Source organism: Numenius arquata, chromosome 10 (assembly GCF_964106895.1).
Source record: "Numenius arquata chromosome 10, bNumArq3.hap1.1, whole genome shotgun sequence".
Classification (NCBI taxonomy): domain Eukaryota; kingdom Metazoa; phylum Chordata; class Aves; order Charadriiformes; family Scolopacidae; genus Numenius; species Numenius arquata.
In genome coordinates this window covers 36,618,302-36,637,468 of record NC_133585.1, presented here as the reverse complement: position 1 = coordinate 36,637,468, position 19,167 = coordinate 36,618,302, and the positions used below count along the sequence as shown (strand labels likewise).

At 40.3% G+C, this 19,167-nt stretch overlaps 1 protein-coding gene across 1 annotated transcript; it reads right to left on the bottom strand.

Moving 5' to 3' along the window:
* Positions 1–2,551: 2,551 nt before the first annotated feature.
* IL21 (interleukin 21) lies at positions 2,552–7,437 on the bottom strand. The gene is made up of 4 exons (XM_074154987.1): positions 7,303–7,437; positions 7,141–7,176; positions 3,139–3,276; positions 2,552–2,713 (listed from the first exon to the last, which is right to left on the bottom strand). Exons 1-4 carry the CDS (start codon positions 7,435–7,437, stop codon positions 2,552–2,554), a joined length of 471 nt encoding a protein of 156 aa, XP_074011088.1.
* Positions 7,438–19,167: the final 11,730 nt, after the last annotated feature.

Below are 19,167 nucleotides of genomic sequence, written 5' to 3'. Positions count from 1 at the left end.
GCAAGTCACTAAACAGAAATAGCTACATTACTTACTGCATTACATGCTGCCTCGTGTACAAAACCCAGAAGTTGTTCCAGGGTAGACAGGAGTAACTAGTTAGCTTATGACATTCTGGTTAGGAAATTGCTTTTCTGTCGTAAAATATCCATCCCAGGTACAAAAGTTACTTTTCAATGCTTTATAATGATTACTAATAAATATGCAATGTACAATATTCTCTTTGTTAGGGCATGCTAGTCACATTTCATCTGCACAACAAGAATGTTAACAGGCTCTTTTAGAATATTGATTTGAATACACATAGAAAATTAATGGAAAAGACATTTACAAATCAAAAAATACGTACTATAGTCTTTGTACAAAAATAAAGTTCTTTCCCCAAAATTCTGCACATGCAAATATTCTATGGAAGTGAATGAAAAGTGCTGTTTTATTGGTTAGCCTTCTAGGACTCACCAAAAAGAGCACTTAGTTCATGATAAAGGCATCGATTCAACTCCTCTGTAAAAATTTAAGTGTAAAGTTGTGAAAACATCAGCAGATTGCAGGGCTTGCTTTAATATTTTCCCAGTTGTTTTCATCCAGATCTGAAATTTAGTTTTACCTGGATTTTCTCTACTTCTGTAACTTTAAAATCAATTGCAGTTGCAGCAGCAGCTTTGCATATTGCTTACCAATTGGTGATTAAGGGACTTTGTGGGTAGCAAAGTCAGAGAAATGGGGATAAATGGTGCAGAACACCATTTTAAACTTAGTAGCTTCATTACTTACATACGAGTGGTAGTTCATGTTTAGAACATGAATTCTCATGTAGTAATGTGGAAACATTGAGATATGAGATAGAATATTACTCAGAGGAAAAGCGGTTTTTGAAACAAAAACCAAACAAACAAAAAAACAAAAAGAAAAGAAAAAAAGATGGTCTAAATCAAAGTGGTCATCACCAGGAACAAGGAGGGTTCACTGTGGAAACACAGTTCGTTGTTGCCTTGAGGGTCTTCATTACTCCTCTGACATGAGTTTTTAAGGAGGTTCACGTTTCAGGACAGTGGAAATGTGGAGGCAAAAAACTTTTTTGTATTAGTTTTCCTTTAGGCTGACATTGGTAGGAATGGAAATATTTTTAATACTACCTCATTATTTTTGGAGGTAACTAAGCTTGTGATTTTCCATCGTAACACTAGATGTAGTTTTCCAGTTTCCTTTCTATACCACATTTCTACTAAGTAGAGAGAAAATTAGATGAAAGATGAAATTAGATGAAATTTTTACTGGAAGGCTTTACACTCTCTTCCAAGACCAGTTTCCTCATGTGGGGCTAATGTCTGTTCGGGGGTAAATTAGCAGTTACTTCTCAGATGGAAGAATCTAGAGGCACAGAAGCATTGCAAGCAGAATGTGGTGGTATATAATTAAGCTGCTAGAAACTAGTTTTAGATGCTATGATACTCACTTTTATTTTAAAAAGTTTCAGTGGTATCTCTGGCCATAGTTCCACAGAATCATTCAGGATTCAGAAGCTATACAGGCAGGTTTCCACATAACAAAAAATGTGATAGTTTTTAAAGAAAAAATTGCTATTAAAACTTAAACTGTTAAAATGGATTGAGTAGAGAGAAGGACTAATGTTAATGGTACATGAATATGAGTGTGAAATATTGTCTTGTGAGAAAGAGCAATATGCATTTGAGCTGCTTCACTCTGAATAATCATCAATTACTGTATTTGTTGGACCTTTTGCAGTGGCTGGTTATACCAGGCAGTCATGCCTCTGCTGTATTTATCACATTAAGTTGTGGGTGTCTAGGTGGAATTCCATCTTCTGAAATGTGTTTTTACCCACAGAACGCTGTATCTCCACTTAGAATGTGTGGGTTACTCCTCTCCCTATTGAAACCCATAGCAAATGCACCGTTAACTTCAACATGGACACAGGTCAGACCCATGACATACAGTATGATTTGTAAATGTTTTTCCAGTATATAAATGACAGTTAAATGCAGGATATTTTTCCATAGTTAGCTAAGATACAGTCTAAGAACTTACAAATAAAATTGTGTGTGTGGTATTATTGTAGATAAGGAAATCAGTCCAAGTAGATACCCTTTGAGACTTCAAAGTCTCTGATAATTTTTTTGTTCATTTTCTTTAAAAAGTTTCAGACGTCCCTGTATGAGAGTCATTTAAGATCAAAGCAAAAATACAGGAGTAGCCATCTCATGTATTTCTAGTTCAGCAGGTGATGGTTAAGTCCCTTAAGAGAACTTATTTTTGTGAAATTGCAATTTAATTTTCACTTGGTGAGGCTAGGGTCACTTTCATAAGAGCATCCATCTTATGAATAGCCATCCAAATAAGACTCTGTAATATTTTGGGAGAAGCTTTCACTTACCACACACACAGCACAGCATAGTAGCAATGGAAGGTATTTACATTTTCATGTTGTCTTAAATAACATAGTGTCTGCTTTAAATAGTAGATTTTCAGTAGCCTTCAGCTCTGGTGTGTCCTATATTAGTCCTTCAATAACTGTAAAAACAAAACATTGTTAGAAATACTGTAAAATAAGGATATCTGTAATCGTTTGCAAAACGTCAAAAAGCACCCAGGAGGAATCAACTCTGATTACCTTTTTGATTAGTTTTGCAAAGCTCTTCAAAAACTCTTCAGGACTTTTTTTCTCATAAGATTCACATGAAGACTCACACTGCTGGAAGATAAAAGAAAATCATGCCTTTTCGAAGCAGCACATCAGAATCAAGCTTTCTTACTGAAAAATCAAGCGGGTTGTAATCAAAGCCTTTTACAAATGGACAAGCCGAGACACAGGCTATTTCAGAAAGGGCAAGAATATAGTAACGACACCTTTTGTTTGCAGGTTTTGCAGTAATCCCTGTCCTGTTGTCTGACATGTTGTATGTTTGCCAAGTACATACATGCGATATCCTCTGATCAGAGTGAATGCCTCTCCCAGCAGTGCAGAAAATTGGACATTTTTAATTTCCAAAGTAATGAAAGGCAGCTTGTTTTTTCTAACAAGTTTGCTTTCTACAATTCCACCCTTGCAGGTGGTGTCTGCTTTAGAAAATATGAAGCAATGATCACAGCACTGTGAGCACTGTGAGGAAATCCTACCTTGCCAGGGTTGCTGAAGGTGAAATTTTTCAAGACTTTAGTGGTTTGGGTGAATGTAGAATTTACTTGGCTGTTTGCTGGTTGTAATTTCAGTATGCCCTTCTGGAAGCAGGTCACAGCTGTGAACAGGCATTCGTCCTAGGGCAGAAAAGGAAGGAACAGTTTTAAAACGAATGTTGCAGCATTTTTTCCTGCATGTGTTAGGTTGTGGTCCGTGTGTAAAAGTAAATATCCAGGATATTAATTGAGAAGATTCAACTGTACTTTTTTTTAAAGTTAGTTCTAGATATGCAAGAGATCTTTAACGTTTACTCTGACTGTTCTTTGATAATTGCTTAAGTATTTCCTCATAAAATAAATGCCAAAAATGTCCACTTGTATATTAATCATGACAGCAATTAAAAGAAAATGCTACTAAAGAGTAGGTCATGTTACATATAGTAAGTTTTCAGAAGTACGGGTGTGAGTATTTTCTTTTTTAAAAATTATGAATATCACTCTGGACTGTTCCTCAGTGCTACATGTAGGAATATACTGTTCCTAATTCTTGTGCCATTTTTAATATTGCCTACTTAATAATTATACTTAGAATTTACATACAACTATGATTTTCAACTACTATTAAAATGTTCTCACTTGATAGTGTGGGAAATTAAGGTGATGAAGTAAGCTAGTTACCTTACTAAAGGGAAAGGAGAGATTGAGGATGAGAGGCAGGATAAGGAGTCAAGCTCCTGGCTTGAATTTTCTTACCAGGTTGCTTTAAATTCAGTTGCACGTTAAATCTAAGTCAAGGCCAGGAGGCAGTAACTGTCTCTAACTTGAAAAAGAAGCCATCTATTCTGATGATCTAAATTTTCTACTGCTGCTGCTTCTCTGGAATTAAAGCAACCCGCTGTTTTCCTTTTATGGTACAGCTGCGTATTAATTTTGCTGATGCTAACAGAAAGACTACAAGCTCTCCAGAATATCCTTTCCTGTGCAGCGGCTGTTTTCCTTCGCTAGGTGTTCAACTATGGGAAATACTACCAAAATTCACCTATAGTCAACAGAGAAAGAAAAGCAGGCTTTACTGAAGACAATTTCTAACTTGCTTTCTGTTTTTCAAAGAAGGAAACATTTAGAACTGCTGATTACGCATATTAGAAAGGCTCCGAAGCCATCAGCCCTGTTTTGCATACCAACTGCTACCAAAGCTGTCTCATCTGGTTTATTAGATGCCTCTGCAGTTTGCCGCTTTGGCAAGGACACGGCAACCTTCATGTATGTCGCTTATAGCAAATTTCAATAGCAATATTTTATATTGGTTAGATATAATATTTTATTTTCCTTAAAAACCACACATTTATGTTTGTTTCAAGCTTCTTACCGTAACCAGTCTTGCTTACTGGAAAAAAACCAGTCGTTTTTAAAGAGATCGATTTTCCAGCTTCAGCTGAAACTGAAAACATTTTGTGCCTCATCCGTGATGAGTTGAGAAACCAGCATTTCTCATATATGCTGCCTTTTTTGCTTTTTTTTTTTTTTTTGCTGAGTTAACAGTTAGCTGTAGACAGGCCAACAGTCAGAGGACCATAAGGATTGTGGGGTTTGGTACGTTTTGATGGGTTAAGCACTTTGATGAAGAGGCATTAAAAAGCATAGACCACTGGTAAAGTCTGAGGGGGCCTAGACAAACATGTAAAATATTTGTATCGGAGGCAATGTGCAGCAGTACTCTGCATCTGACTCAAACCAACTTTACAGATTAGCCTGAAAAGCCTTCACTTCCTGAATTAGCAATCAGCGGGGTTAGATGCTGATCCGATGTAAATCGGCATTGTGTCACTGGCTCCCACTGCAGTGTCAATCACCAGCAATAGATCTTATGTTCCCTCTGGTCTTGAATCAGTTCAGCCTTAGGACTACTTTTTCAGCCTCAGCACGTCTTCCCTTGAGTTGATGTCCTGAGATCTTTTAAATTTCTCACCTCCTTTGTTTTTTAAAAAAAGATATTTCGTTGTTGAATGTACAAGGAAATTGCGTGGGATTTAATTGGGGCTAACACTCAGTCCACTCACAGAAACCTCAAAGAAGTCAAAACAAATAGTGATAAACCACCGAATTTTGAGTGTTATAAAAGGTAATCGTCTTTCTGAATATTCAAGGCCAAATGTAAATCTGGCATAAGCAGGTTATCATAGAAGCAATCATTTTATATTTGAAATAGTTATATGAAAAACTTTTCATTAAATCCAGTTTCATTAGGGTGTGATTGAACCTAATTGCCCTGAGTGCAGCTTTGGCACACTCTAATTTATATCTTAGTATTTGGACAATTCAGTAAATGTAAATTTCACCCCGTAGGATGAAAACTTGTTAATGTGGTTGCTGGGGATAATTACTATTAGCGCATTAGTATTTTTTCTTAAGTTTTTGATCAGAGATTGAGCCTATATCAACTTAGTACCTTCCAAATATGTGAATTCTCTGCCTCCTTTAGTTTTCAGCAGAGGTGCTTGGGACCTCCCAGAATCAGACTGCAAAGCCCTAAGCTGCACATGAACTGTTATCTTCCTTCCTGAGGTGACCGTGTTTTTTTGAGCGAAAAAAAACAACAACCAAACAACTGATTAAGCTGTTAGTCATTAGTTGTGTTTGCTTTGTTTCGGAGGTAGTGGCAAACACTGCAGTAAAATGACAGCTAATCATCTCCTCCTTTTCGCTTTGACACCACAAGTTAGAAAGCATGTTAATGAAAAAACCCCGGCAATTAGTTAGGGTGCGTTAGGTTTTTGCACTGCAGTTGTTTCTAGCAATGAGAAGGAACGTATCTGTTTTGGTCATTCTTCTATATGTTTTTGGCGAGTAAAAAATGCGCCCAACTGTAAAGCCTAGGAGGAGGCTAACAAAACCGGTGTGAAATGAGGTGAGTTTTTTTCCTTTCTTCTTGTCGTTGTTTTATGAGAGAGTTTACAGTCCTGAGTACATAGCTTTATGATCTGGGCATTTTTCAAAAAACTTTGCATAATGAACATTTTTATCAGTTGATCAAAATTGTTTGCTTTCTGAAATAGTTGTCAGGGCTCAAAAATCAAAATTACAGGTAAACTTAAGACAGTTGATAACAGGAGAAGTATAACATTAGATTAGCCTCTAGACCTCTGTTGCATGTTGAGGATTATCAAAAGAAAGCAGGATGCATTTACCTTCTAAGCTTTTCAGACATGTTGTTACTATTATTAGCATTTAATTTCACGGTAAATCCTGCATTCTGCCACTTTCGAGTATGCACGCGCTTTCCGTGACTGTGGTGTAATTCACTACATATAAGATGTTCCTGATCTTGGGACGTGCAAAATAGCAGCATTAAATAATGTATAAATAAATATCTGTATTAAAAAGGGATTCACAGGGACCTGCTCTTGTAATTTTAACTAGTTATAATCCAAAGAGAATACTTGCAGTTTTATCTTGCCCTTGATAGCACAACCCTTTTACACAAATAGTCTCAGAGAAACCAGTGTGACCACATACAGGAGGGAACGCTTCGTAATACGGCCTTACAGTGCCGCTCTTGGCATGTAGCTTCAGTGGGAGGGCAAGGGGCGACCCTTTGGGTTCAGTTCAGCTGGGGTCCCAGTGTGGCGGGAGCTCATGGCAGCCGGGGCCGCTTCCACTCCCAAACCCAGCATCCCCAAGAGCGCTGCTGCTCCTCTGGATCTTGTGTGAAGCCTCACTGTTAGCACCATTTCTTGAGTAAAGGGAATGCATACAAATCTGAATCTGTGGGTGTGTTAGAATACACACACTAGCAAAATAGTAATTGAGATGACATAATATAAACAATTCTACCATTAAAAATCCAGAAATAAGGAACTTAAAGTATTTTCTTTTTCAGTCTAGCTTGCATTAAGAATACTAGATCAGAGATGTGAAGAAGGCATGTGTCATTTGTCAATGGAATAAACCAGTACAATATCAAATTAATATAATTAGAAATAAATGTTAAAGCAGTCTTACCACAGGGTTTTCTGGTGTATGCAGCAATTCAACATCCTGCAATAAAACAAGTCCAGGTTAGAAAAGTTTAGCATTTGAAAGTGATGTCCCTCACAAGGTATATTCTAAGCAATACATAATGCTTGAAAATAATTTCAATATTATGACAAATAGTTTGCTTACCTTGTCTTTAACTGTGGGTTCTAACTGTTTAATTGTCTTCAAAAGCTGTTTGTATTTCACTATTCTGTATGGAGCTGCAGTCAGCACCATACTGGAACAGAAGAAAAGCATACAGAAAATAACCATCCTCTCCATATTGATGAGTTTTGTTGTAAAATGTGCCAGGAGCAAAGTTGTGCTATTCAAGATGAACGCTTCAGTTTGAGCTGTGCTCAGGTATGCTACGTACCTACCTATATATTGCTCCTTGCTGGAGATGTAAAACCCACCCATTTCAGTTTGGAAAGCTTTGTAGAATGGATTAATGAGTAACCCTTTTTTCTTTTCCACTGGCTAGGTGCATGTATGTGAGTTTGTGCGTAGGGGGCAGGGATTGATGGAGTGAACGAAAATATGCCCCATCTGCACATTGGACAGGAAAAAAAGAGAAAAGGGTGAATTCCCATTTTCACTTTGAGTCAAGAAATGAACGTAGTAAAAAGTAGGTACTTAGAAACCACAGACCTAGGTAAACAAAGATTCTGCAATTTTTTTCCTGTTTCTTACAGCAACGAGTCTCTCCAATCCATCTGAAATTCTTCTGTACCATACTTTTCAGAACTTAAGTGTATTTGTCTTACTTACTTTATGGCTCCCAGGGATGTTTGTTAGCTAGTTCCCCCTAATGTCTATGAACTGACACTTTTACATTCGTAGCTTGGTTTCTGCAACAGCTGTGAGTAAAAGCTCATCTTAGCATTTAAGCCAGATGAAGTTTGATTATATTTACTTGGAACCAGTACCAGATATTTTAACAGCATTGTAAAGAGTACGTCCACTGGGGGTAAAAGTTGCAGGGAGATGCATTGCCCTGGGAGAGGTGGATCCTTGTACCATGCCCGTTCCCCAAATGGGAGCGATACTGGAAAATCAGGGACTAAATCCTGGGGAGTCCCAAGGGATGCTACCACTTTGCGGTGGTGGTCCAGTGCTTGTGGCAGATAAACACATTCAATTACATTCTGCAGCAACTAGACGCGAGGATAGTTTTGCAATTTGATACAACCCCTTCAAAGGAGATGTGATACTGAGACCTGAGAATTCTCTTGAGAATGGAGAAGTGCATTTGTTTTGTGTGAAATCCAAACAAAAGTGCATACTTTTAAAAATGTAAAGCCAAAATAAAACCAGCAGAATGATCTGAATTAAGAAGTAAGGCAGACTCTCATAATTTCCTTCAGAATTGATGCCTGTTGTAATTAAGTATATAAGCTGCTTTTGAGGAAATTTATTTAATGTTTAGAAGATGTGCATTAGTGAAGGGATTTTTTTCCCTTTTTTTCCAAAAGATGGAGAGATTATTTCTGACAGCAGTATTCTTTACATGAAGAGGGTTCTTAGCTCCTCTTTACCATAGCTGAACCTTCATCTTCTCTGTAGGTTATTGACTAGTAACTTGGGTGAAGATGCACTGTATACTCAATCTAGTTCTTGACTATGCTGTTGGAAGTGTTGATAGTCAAGGAGCAGGCTCATGATAATGTCTGCTTCTGCTTCTTTTGGTCAGTATTTCAACTGTGAATTCTTTTGAGAAGCTTCTTTGAGCTTAGCTACTGTAGATAATTGTGCTAGCCCCGTCAGCCTTTATTTTATGCATCTGTACTTGGTTGATAGGTTGGAAGCTTTCCACTTGGATGTGGAGTACGACCCTACTAGCTGTGTCCTTATATGGTGGTTTGTAGTTATTCATGCAAAGATACCACTGCAGATTTGCATTGACCAGAAAACTTCAGGATCATTCAAGAACTTCAGTGAATGCACAATATGACTGTCCATGTGTTTTCAGAAAAGCAGGGCTGGAAGGGACAACTTAGAAGGCATTGGCTCCTGTCATCATAAAGCTACATTGTACAGTGGCTTTAATATTTTATCATATCAATCAGAAATGCTTCACCTATTGTTGACTAGTGATTTGCTAGACAAGAGTATGCATAACAGCATTCAGGGTATAGCTACATCTCTGGGAATCCTTTCCAGGTACTGGTTATGATCTATATGGCCACACATAACAAAACCTACAACTCCACAGTAGAATTATACCTGTGTAGCAAAAAAAAAACATTTTAATTTTCATCTTTTGTTTTTTTTCATAAGCTTGTAATAATTACAGATCTCATAAAGTGACCAGGTCTTAAAACAGTGCTGCTTCTGGAGTTCTGTTTAATATCTTTATTAATGATGTGGATAAGGGGATCAAATGCACCCTCAGTAAGTTTGCAGACAACACCAAGTCGGATGGGAGTGTTGATCTGCTTGAGGGTAGCAAGGCTTTGCAGAGGGATCTGGACAGGCTGGATCGATGGGCTGATGCCAGTGGGATGTGGTTCAACAATGCCAAGTGCTGGGTCCTGCACTTGGGTCACAGCAAGCCCATGCAGTGCTACAGGCTTGGGGAAGAGTGGCTGGAGAGCTGCCTGGCAGACAAAGACCTGGGGGTGTTGGTGGACTGCCAGCTGAATATGAATATTGAATATTGCCAGCGTGTGCCCAGGTGGCCAAAAAGGCCAACAGCATCCTGGCCTGTATCAGGAATAGTGTGGCCAGCAGGAGTAGGGAAGTGATTGTCCCTTTATTCTCGGTGCTGGTGGGGCCTCACTTTGAATACTGTGTTCAGTTTTGGGCCCCTCACTACAGGAAGGACATTGAGGTGCTGGAGCGTGTCCAGAGAAGGGCAAAGAAGCTGGTGAGGGGTCTAGAGATCAAGTCTTATGAGGAGAGGCTGAGGGAGCTGGGGTTGTTCAGCCTGGAGAAAAGGAGGCTGAAGGGAGACCTTATCCCTCTCTACAACTTCCTGGAAGGAGGTTGCAGTGAGGTTGGAGTTGGTCTCTTCTCCCAAGTAACAGGTGATAGGACAAGAGGAAACGGCCTCAAATTGCACCAGGGGAGATTTAGATTCGATATTAGGAAAAATTTCTTCACCAAAAGAGTTGTCAAGCATTGGAACAGGTTGCCCAGGGAAGCAGTTGAGTCGCCATCCCTGGAGGTATTTAAAAGATGTGTAGATGTGGTGCTGAGGGATGTGGTTTAGTGGTGGACTTGGTGGTGCTAGGTTAGCAGTTGGACTCAGTGACCTTAAGGGTCTTTTCCAACCTAAATGATTCTAAGATTCTAGGATTCTGTATTTACAGTGAAACCTACAGTGTGAAAGAATGGCTGTACAATAATACCAGAGACCATTTGGGCAGTGACAATGAAAATTGTCATTCTCTACCAGAAGCATCACAGAAATATGTCAGACTTCAGTCATTTGCTGGTCCAGCAGGATAATTCATGGGTTTGGTGGAGGCAAACCACCAAATTCATGGGAGGGGAGATGGCTCTATCTGAGATATTCCTGAATTAAATCTATTATATCTGAAATCAGTTTAAAGTTGGTGGAGTAATTTGAATGGAAAGCTAAACGGTAAGTATTTGGCAATGCAGTAGTGGGTCGTTGCATATTATGTTTCTAAAACTGTATAGTTTTGTGTTAGAGGCTATAAGGTCACAATAATTGCTTGAAGAAAGGCATACTGACAGAGAAAGTGAAATACAAGGACAAAGAAGAACTTCCTTTATGTCTAGGCAGTGGAGAAAACTCCTTGATATCCCTCTTATCTGATAAGAATGAGCAACATGCTTTTTATATACGTCACTTCTCTTTTGTGGCTTAGGAACATGCTGAGTCAAATAATGACACTCTCTCTCGCACCGTCGCCTGCCTGGCCCCAGAGGGACAGCTGCAGAGTGGAAATCTGAAAAACCTCCCATCCCAGGCCTGCGAGGCTGAGTCCTCCTCTTTCCTCTTTGTGACAGTGCCACCCAAGTGCTGAATGACTTCGACCCTGAAAGCCCAGTTCCCCCACCCACATTTTCCTTTACAGTATAGCTGAATGGAGGCTTTTCCCAAGCTTAGTCATTGCTATGGCTCAGCCAAAAAAGTCTGTAATGTACAGGGCTGCTTTCAAAGAATTTTTGTAACTTACGTACGTGAAATTTCATGTGTATACTATCTGCGACTTGGGGGGAATTTTAGGAAACCAAGGGGAGAAAGTTATGCTGGAAAATGGGAGACAAGGAAGAAGACTCTTGTAGACAAGATTTAGGACAACTAGTCTTTAAAATGTTTCTGACAACTTTGCAAGTTAATTCCAACCTCTTTCAATCTTATTTTCTTATTATAAGCTTTGGTATAATTCTTCTGTTGTTTAACCTTGCTTTGAAAAGAGAAAATCAAACCTGGGAAAAAATCTATTCCTAAGTTGTAATTGTATTTGCTGTAAAAGTCTGAGTAAATACAACTCTGAATGGGCTGGCATAGGCACTAAAAAATTAACAGACTGCATATGATACTATAAAACCATTGACATTCTCCATAATGTTCCTCCAGAGTTAACTTATAGCCAATTTCTAATCCATACTGAAATAGATCTAACATTGGCTAATAAAAAGATCCCACACAGTAAATGAAGGAATTGGACGAGTAAATGAGTGACTCTTACAGGAGATAGATTGTGCATTTCAGTCCTGTAAGAATGTACTGAAGATCAAAGGGATGCCAAGCAAAAGCTTTTATTACAGCAGATTCTTCTTCTGTCATGTAAGGGTAATTACCTTGAGCAAAATATTTAACACAATTCCCATTTGCTGGAAAACAAGAAGAATAAGGCAAGCGCTCAACTGGCTGGATTATGAAGTGAACTGTTCTGTCTTCAAAGAACTTGTGTGAGTGCCAAAGAGCCCCTGCTCCATGTCTGCAGCTCCTAATAGTGTCTGGAGTGGTATGTGGGTACTGTGGCCATGCCAGTGTTTGGCCTCTAGCTGTTACCAGATTTGAAAATCATTATCTTGCACTTATAGCAGTGAACATCACTGACGCTAGCATTATAATCTGTGGTTCTCAATTGCAATAAAGGCTGAGATGCAGATTGCTGCGTAACAGAAAAAGAGGCAATGTAAGAATGAAAGAGGCTTGGTGGATGGAAAGTAGAACCTGCTTTCAAGAAGATACAAAATCTTTCTGAATCTAATACAGCCCTGCTCCTGGTTTTATCTAAGTTTTGGAAAGAGCTTCAGCTAGTGAAGATGCGTGAGCAATGCAAAGCCATTTGCAAATGTTCCTGTATTGCCTCACGTGTTTTGTACCAGCCATTATTGTCTTAATTCTACCTGGTTCAGCAGAAGTGGATGACTATGACTATAAAGCCAAATAGTTTAACAGCAATTGTATGTACATTAAATACCAGGTGCATGCTGCTCCTAGGCCAACCCAATGATGTTTGTTATGCACGTAGTTTGATTGATGTAGTTCTAGCCTTACCAACTGCTAGTAACAAACTGTTTTTAGAAGATGTCTTGTCAACACCCAGAGCCTGAGACAAGCCTGGACCCACTATGCGCAGAACCAGATATTCAAAAGAACTGTCCTCTTGTGACCATGTCCTTTCAAGTTTTTCCTTTAATGTTGGAGTAGCCTCCCACCTCCTGGGTCACAGCTCTCTGTATGTAAGATGGAAGAAGCCTCACTGTGTCACCAAGTCTGGTCTTCTGCCATTGGAGGCATCCACGTCATATAGTTCCTTTCACATCTCAGCTAAAAACTCCTGCACAAGGCCTTATCAGTTCGATCTCTGTAACGATAAGAGCTCAGAGCTTCTTCTGTGCCTGAGCTGTGTTCCAGCTTTTATAGGGCAGCTTCGTTCTTATTTACAGTACTACTAATCTTTCCCCACTACCAGAGGACAGCCACCTTCAGAAGACAAGGCAGCACTTGACAGGAAGTCAAGCTACCACAGTTCTCACAATTTGAGGGCAGAAAGTGGTTGTTCAGCTGAAAGCCACAGGCAGGGAGAGGTGGGGGCAATAAGCAAAAAAGTCAGTGCTCCTCTTCTTTGTTGCAACAATGACTTCTCCTGAAGCTGTTGTGCTTGATGGCATTACACTGCGAATCTTCAGGTCTCCTCATGAAACATAGCCCATCAGTGCACAATCTTTCTACCTCAGAAATGTTCTCTATACGCTATACGTGTTTCCTGACAGCTCTACTAAGAGACAGTGTGGCCTACGGTGTGAAAAGCGGTGATGTGGTAGTACTGAAACCCAACAGTGAATGTCACGTTCATTCAAAATGTTTGAAAAAGAATCAAAAGAGATACAGAATCACACACAGAATCACAGAATGATAGGGGTTGGAAGGGACCTCTGGAGATCATCTAGTCCAATGCCTCTGCCAGAGCAGGTCCGCCTAGAGCAGGTTGCACAGGATAGCATCCAGACGGGTTTTGAAAGTCTCCAGAGACAGAGACTCCACCACCTCTCTGGGCAGCCTGTTCTACTGCTCTGCCACCCTCAAAGTGAAGAAGTTCCTCCTCATGTTTAGATGGAACTTCCTATGTTCAAGTTTGTGCCTGTTACCTCTTGTCCTGTCACTGGGCACCACTGAAAAAGACTGGCCCCATCCTCCTGACACCCACCCTTTAAGTATTTATAAGGATTGGTAACATCCCCTCTCAGTCTTCTCTTTTCCGACTAAAAAGACCCAAGTCCCTCAGCCTTTCCTCATAAGAGAGATGTTCTAGTCGCCTAATCATCTTTGTAGCCCTCCGCTGGACTCCAGTATTTCCCTGTCCTTCTTGAACTGGGGAGCCCAGAACTGGACACAGTACTCCAGATGTGACCTCACCAGGTCAGAGTAGAGGGGGAGGATGACCTCTCGACTTGGTGGCTACACTCTTCTTGATGCACCCCATGAGGCCATTGGCCTTCTTGGCCACAAGGATACATTGCTGGCTCATGGTCAGCTTGTTGTCCACTGGGACTCCCCAGTCTTTTTCCTTAGAGCTGCCCTCCAGCAGGTCAGCCCCTAGCCTGTACTGGTGCATGGGTTTATTCCTCCCCAGGTGCAACACCCTACACTTGCCCCTGTTGAACTTCATAAGGTTTCTCTCCAGCCTGTCCAGGTCTCACTGTGTGGCAGCACAGCCTTCTGGTGTGTCAGCCAGCCGCGCCTTCCAGTTTTGTGTCATCATCAGACTTGCTGAGGGTATACTCTGTCCCCTCATCCAGGTCATTGATGAAAATATTGAAGAGGACTGGACCCAGTACTGATCCCTGAGGGACTCCCCTTCTTACGGACCTCCAACTAGATTCTGTGCCCCTAATAACAACCCTCCGAGCTCTGTCTTTCAGCCAGTTTTCAATTCACCCGCTTTCCATTCATCTAACCCACACTTCCTGAGCTTACCTATGAGGATGCTGTGGGAGACAGTGTCAAAAGCCTTGTTGAAGTTAAGGTAGATGACATTCACCACTCTCCCTTCTTCTATCCATCCAGTCATGCCATCGTAGAAGGCTATCAGAAGGCTTTCCCTTGGTGAATCCTTCTACAGACTACTTCTGATAGCTTTTTTTTCCTCCAAATTCTTTGAGATGACACCCAGAACGAGCTGTTCCATCATCTTTCCAGGAACAGAGGTGAGGCTGACTGGCCTGTAGTTTCCTGCAGCTTCCTTCTTGCCCTTTTTGAAGACTGGAGTAACATTGGCTTTCCTCCAGTCGTCAGGCACCTCGCCTGTTCTCCAGGACCTTTCAAAGATGATGGAGAGCGGCCCAGCAATGACTTCTGCCAGCTCCCTCAGCACTCATGGGTGCTTCCCATCAGGACCCATGGACTTCTGGATATCCAGTTTACTTAACTGATCTCTAAATACATGCAGAGGGACAGTGAATGGAGGAAGCAGAATGGCACAATACAAGATGCTGCCTTCGTTCATTTACTGATGTTAATGAAGAGAAGGAACAGAAGTCAGAAGAGAGTTACTTCTATGTTACAATATCAATGGTATAAAACAAGTAACCCCCAAACCATTATAGGCTCAAGATGGACAAGGTTGGTGCAGAGTCTGCTGCAGCCTGTGGGAACGCAGTGCGTAACATACATAGCTGTTCCACTGGCAGTTGAGCCGTCCTGTGTCCTGACATGCATTGCATGGCAGTCGGTGTGACACTACAGCTCGTGTTTCAATATCAAAATTAAAGGCTTGACGTTACAGTTTCTTTGGAAGTCACTCTCGGGACTTGGTGAGGCTGCTGTGCTGGTGTGGGATCTCCGCAGCGGTACAGTTGTTCCCCTCTTACATAGTCTAGGGCAAAATAAGGGAAAGAGTTAGTGAGGGGCTATGGCCCTCTTTCTCTCCTCTCCAGCAAATCTGCCCTGATTTTATCTTCCTTACAAATACATTCTATGTAAAGTTATCTTTAAAATCAAATGCAGTTTTTCACTTAATATTATGCTTGACTTCTTGGCATGTATTGGTAGAAGCAGATGACTGAATACCACTTTTATTTCTCACTAGTTTCGCTTTCTGGTTCTCAGGTACTACCAAATATTACAGATTGTTCCCTCCTTCATAGATGTATATATGTTCACTGTGTATACACAGTTTCTATTAGGAATTTTTTTTTTTTAATGGTAGTATTGGTTTCAAGTTCTGTAAACGTATTCACATTATTCTCCTGCCCTTTTTTTTGTCTCCCAGGGTCAGGAACAGTGTCATGTTATATCATGCTGTGTCACAGAGAGAAACGATGAGGACAGAGGAGCAGTGTGAGATTGTGCTGGAGGATGTAGTCTGCCTCCCCTTGGAGTGACTCCCAAGTACCTGCTTGCAGACCAACTCCTCACCTTCTCCTGTACACCGCCACTGTGTGCTTCAAACCCCTGGATCAGCCATCAGATGCTGCTTGTACTTCAGCTCCTACAGCAGAGGGGAGGCTCTGGTGTGATGCTGTGTAACCGAAGGGAAGGCTGAGGCAGAAGCCATCTCTACAGACCTCAGGATGTAGTAATACAAGTGCTCTCTTCAGCAGCAGAGCCACTGAAAGAACTTTCTACTTCAGGTCACTGCAAGTCTGCCCTATCTCTGCGTCACAGTTTATTGCAGTCTGAGGAGCCTCTGTTACAGTAGCTTGGGCCGTTAATATGATCCAGGTTAAAAATTCCTCTTGCAAAGGCCTTGAGAGTTTGTTTTGCTTTGTTTTGATTGAAATAATTTTGCTATCAACTCTACTTTCTCCTTAGCACAACTGTCAGATTTGCAAATAGCAATGAGTTGCTAGAAGTCAGAAACTCCTCTTCTGCTGGCTTGACTGCTGATCAAAACTGGGGATCGCCTACGCAACAAGTACCTCCTTAGCTCACAAGGCTGAGGGGGGCAGTGGGTATCGCTCAGCAGCATCATTCCGGGAACAGCAATTTGGTGCCGCTGCAAACAACTTTCGGCCCTTTAACTGTGGCCAAGATGCAATTTCTGACAGAATCATCTTAAGGAAGAGGATTTAGGGAAGTCTTAACTCTGCAGCCTGGTCTACATTTAGGACTCTTGAAGGTATAATAGTATCACTTTTGCAGGATTTGTTGGTTTTTTTCCGGCAGTTATACCAAGAAAATCTCTGGTGTGGATTTAACTATACCAGTATAGAATTATCTTAAAAAGGAATACTAACTATTCTGTTTCTCATATATTAATTACTCTATAAATATAATGCACTTTGTTATGACTCTACACTTAAATAAATCTATTTAATTGTTTACAGCAGGTTAAGGAATGCTCTGAGGTCACTAGCTTGTACTGTCCTTAACAGATAAAACTTTGATGTAGTATCTTTCAAAAAAACCCCCAGCTTTTCTTGGTAATTTTTTTTTCAGATGTCTGTGTTTCTGTCTACATCTATATAACTAGACATAATGAATGTGTGTGCCTGTGCCTACGGATATATCTTTTATATGCGCACGCATACGGATTTGAAAAGCTATATAGCACAGTTGCTTTGCATAATGAGTTTCATTTTTTTTCACAGGTCAGCACCTTAAGCGAACCTTGGAAAAACTATGGTGTGATCAGTCTTCGCACTGAAGCAGCAGCACCCGTTTGGTAAAGGTAGTCTTGGATAAAAAGCTGAATGCTGTGGTTTCAGTGACTTATCGTTGAAACCTTGTGGTTTCTGTGTAGGAGGCTGTATAAGCTGGACACGTTTGACATCCTTGTTTCTGAGCTGTGAAATCTGTACATCTAATTTATGAAAATTGTCTCTGGTTTAATTTTATTCTTTTTTTAATGAAGTCAACATATTTTCCTTGCATTCAGTGGAAACAATAATGGAAATGTTTTAAGATGTACTGTGAGCCTGTTTTGACCTCAAAAAGGGAGAAGAATCAAGATATTCTTGATTGCGATTAAGGTCTAAGAAGAATTAAATACAGGAATTGAATTAAATTAAATTAAATTAAAATTAAATACAAGAATAAATACAGGGAGTTAGAGGTGAGAGGAAAGCATTTCTCAAGTGTGGAGACAGAGAAATTAACTGTGGGAAATGACACAGACATAAAATAGAAGTCTTTCAACTGAGAATTTGATTTTTAAAAAACCAAACAACTAAGTGAAGTGATTCAGAATAAACTACGGTACTGGTGCCATTTAGGGTAGCCAGCTGTACCTGTAGTCTTTCAGGTGGTCTAAATAAACAAATAAGTTTACATGTAAAGTAAATCCAAGACTAATGAGTCTAAAGGTAGGACAAGGAGGGAGCTGCAGCAGAAGCAGCAGCAGAAAAACATAATTGACTTAGATCAGTTACGTGCTTTTTTCTTCTGTAGCTGAATTTTGTTGTTGAATTGTAGTTGAATGTAGTTGATGTAGTAAAATTCAGTGAATTGATGCAGTTCTTCGACAGGTGAAATGTGCTAATGTCGGTGCAATGGATATGGCAAGTATGCACAGCCTGAATTGGAAGAAGGGGAGAGTAAGTCTCTTGGCTTTGCTGTGCTGTGTAGGTGTAGTGGAAACACATCCATGCCTGCATTGCCAAACTGGAATCAGTAGAGTCATGGACCCACCTGCATTTGCCTTCATTCCTTCCCTTGCTCTTCTCTCTTCTGCTCTGGTGAGCGCCTGCTGTCCTGTAGCTCCCCAGAAAGCTGCGCTGTGGGAGGATACCTGAGCCTCTAATACTGGCAAATCCTGTTCCCCTCATTGTGATGAGCAATGACTGCCATAACTGCCCAAACCCTGAGTTTTCACCAGCAACAATTTTGCCTCTGCCAGGCAAGTTCCCAGAAGCATGTACACCATTCCCTGCAAGTGAACCTATGGAAATGTATTATAAACAAGCAAAGACCTCTGAATAGAAAACAAAGGAGAAGATAGAGAACATTCAGGTACAAAGTAAAGTTTCTTGCTGAAATATAAATAAAATGACTACTTGTGTGAAAATGACTAGTCAGTGCATTTGTGGGAGTACAAAAATCTGAGAACATTAGACAAAGACTTCTGTGTAAGCAAAGATTGAAAGTGTGATCACCCACTGTCAATTAATTTCAGAAGGATGACTGAAAGTTTCATCTTAATAATTTTCAGTAATTTCTGTGTCAAAACATCAATAGAAGATCATAGATTTTAATTCCTCGCTGCTGTCTCATTGGTCCAGATAGGCGAGTTGTTCCTTTTTAAGAAAAAAAAAAAAAAAGTGTTACTCTTAACGTTGTACTTTTGACTCAGAAATTTCGGAAATTGAGGTGTCTTGTCCTGCTTGTGTTTTCTTTCCAGAAACCTAAGCCAGTAAACATGATGACTGCATCTGCAGGTGAAGATACAAGAAAATAGTAAAATTGCTGTCTTAAGGTACTCTTCTGGACAATGACATTTTTCTTGCCTGTTATTTATGCGCTTCTTTCAGACTTAACACTTGCTACCCTGTTCCTTGAGCAGACAGTGCTGGTTCCCTGAACTAACTTGTGGGAAATCAAGAGAAAAGTAAGGAGGCACTGAAGATGCTTGTCCAGATCAA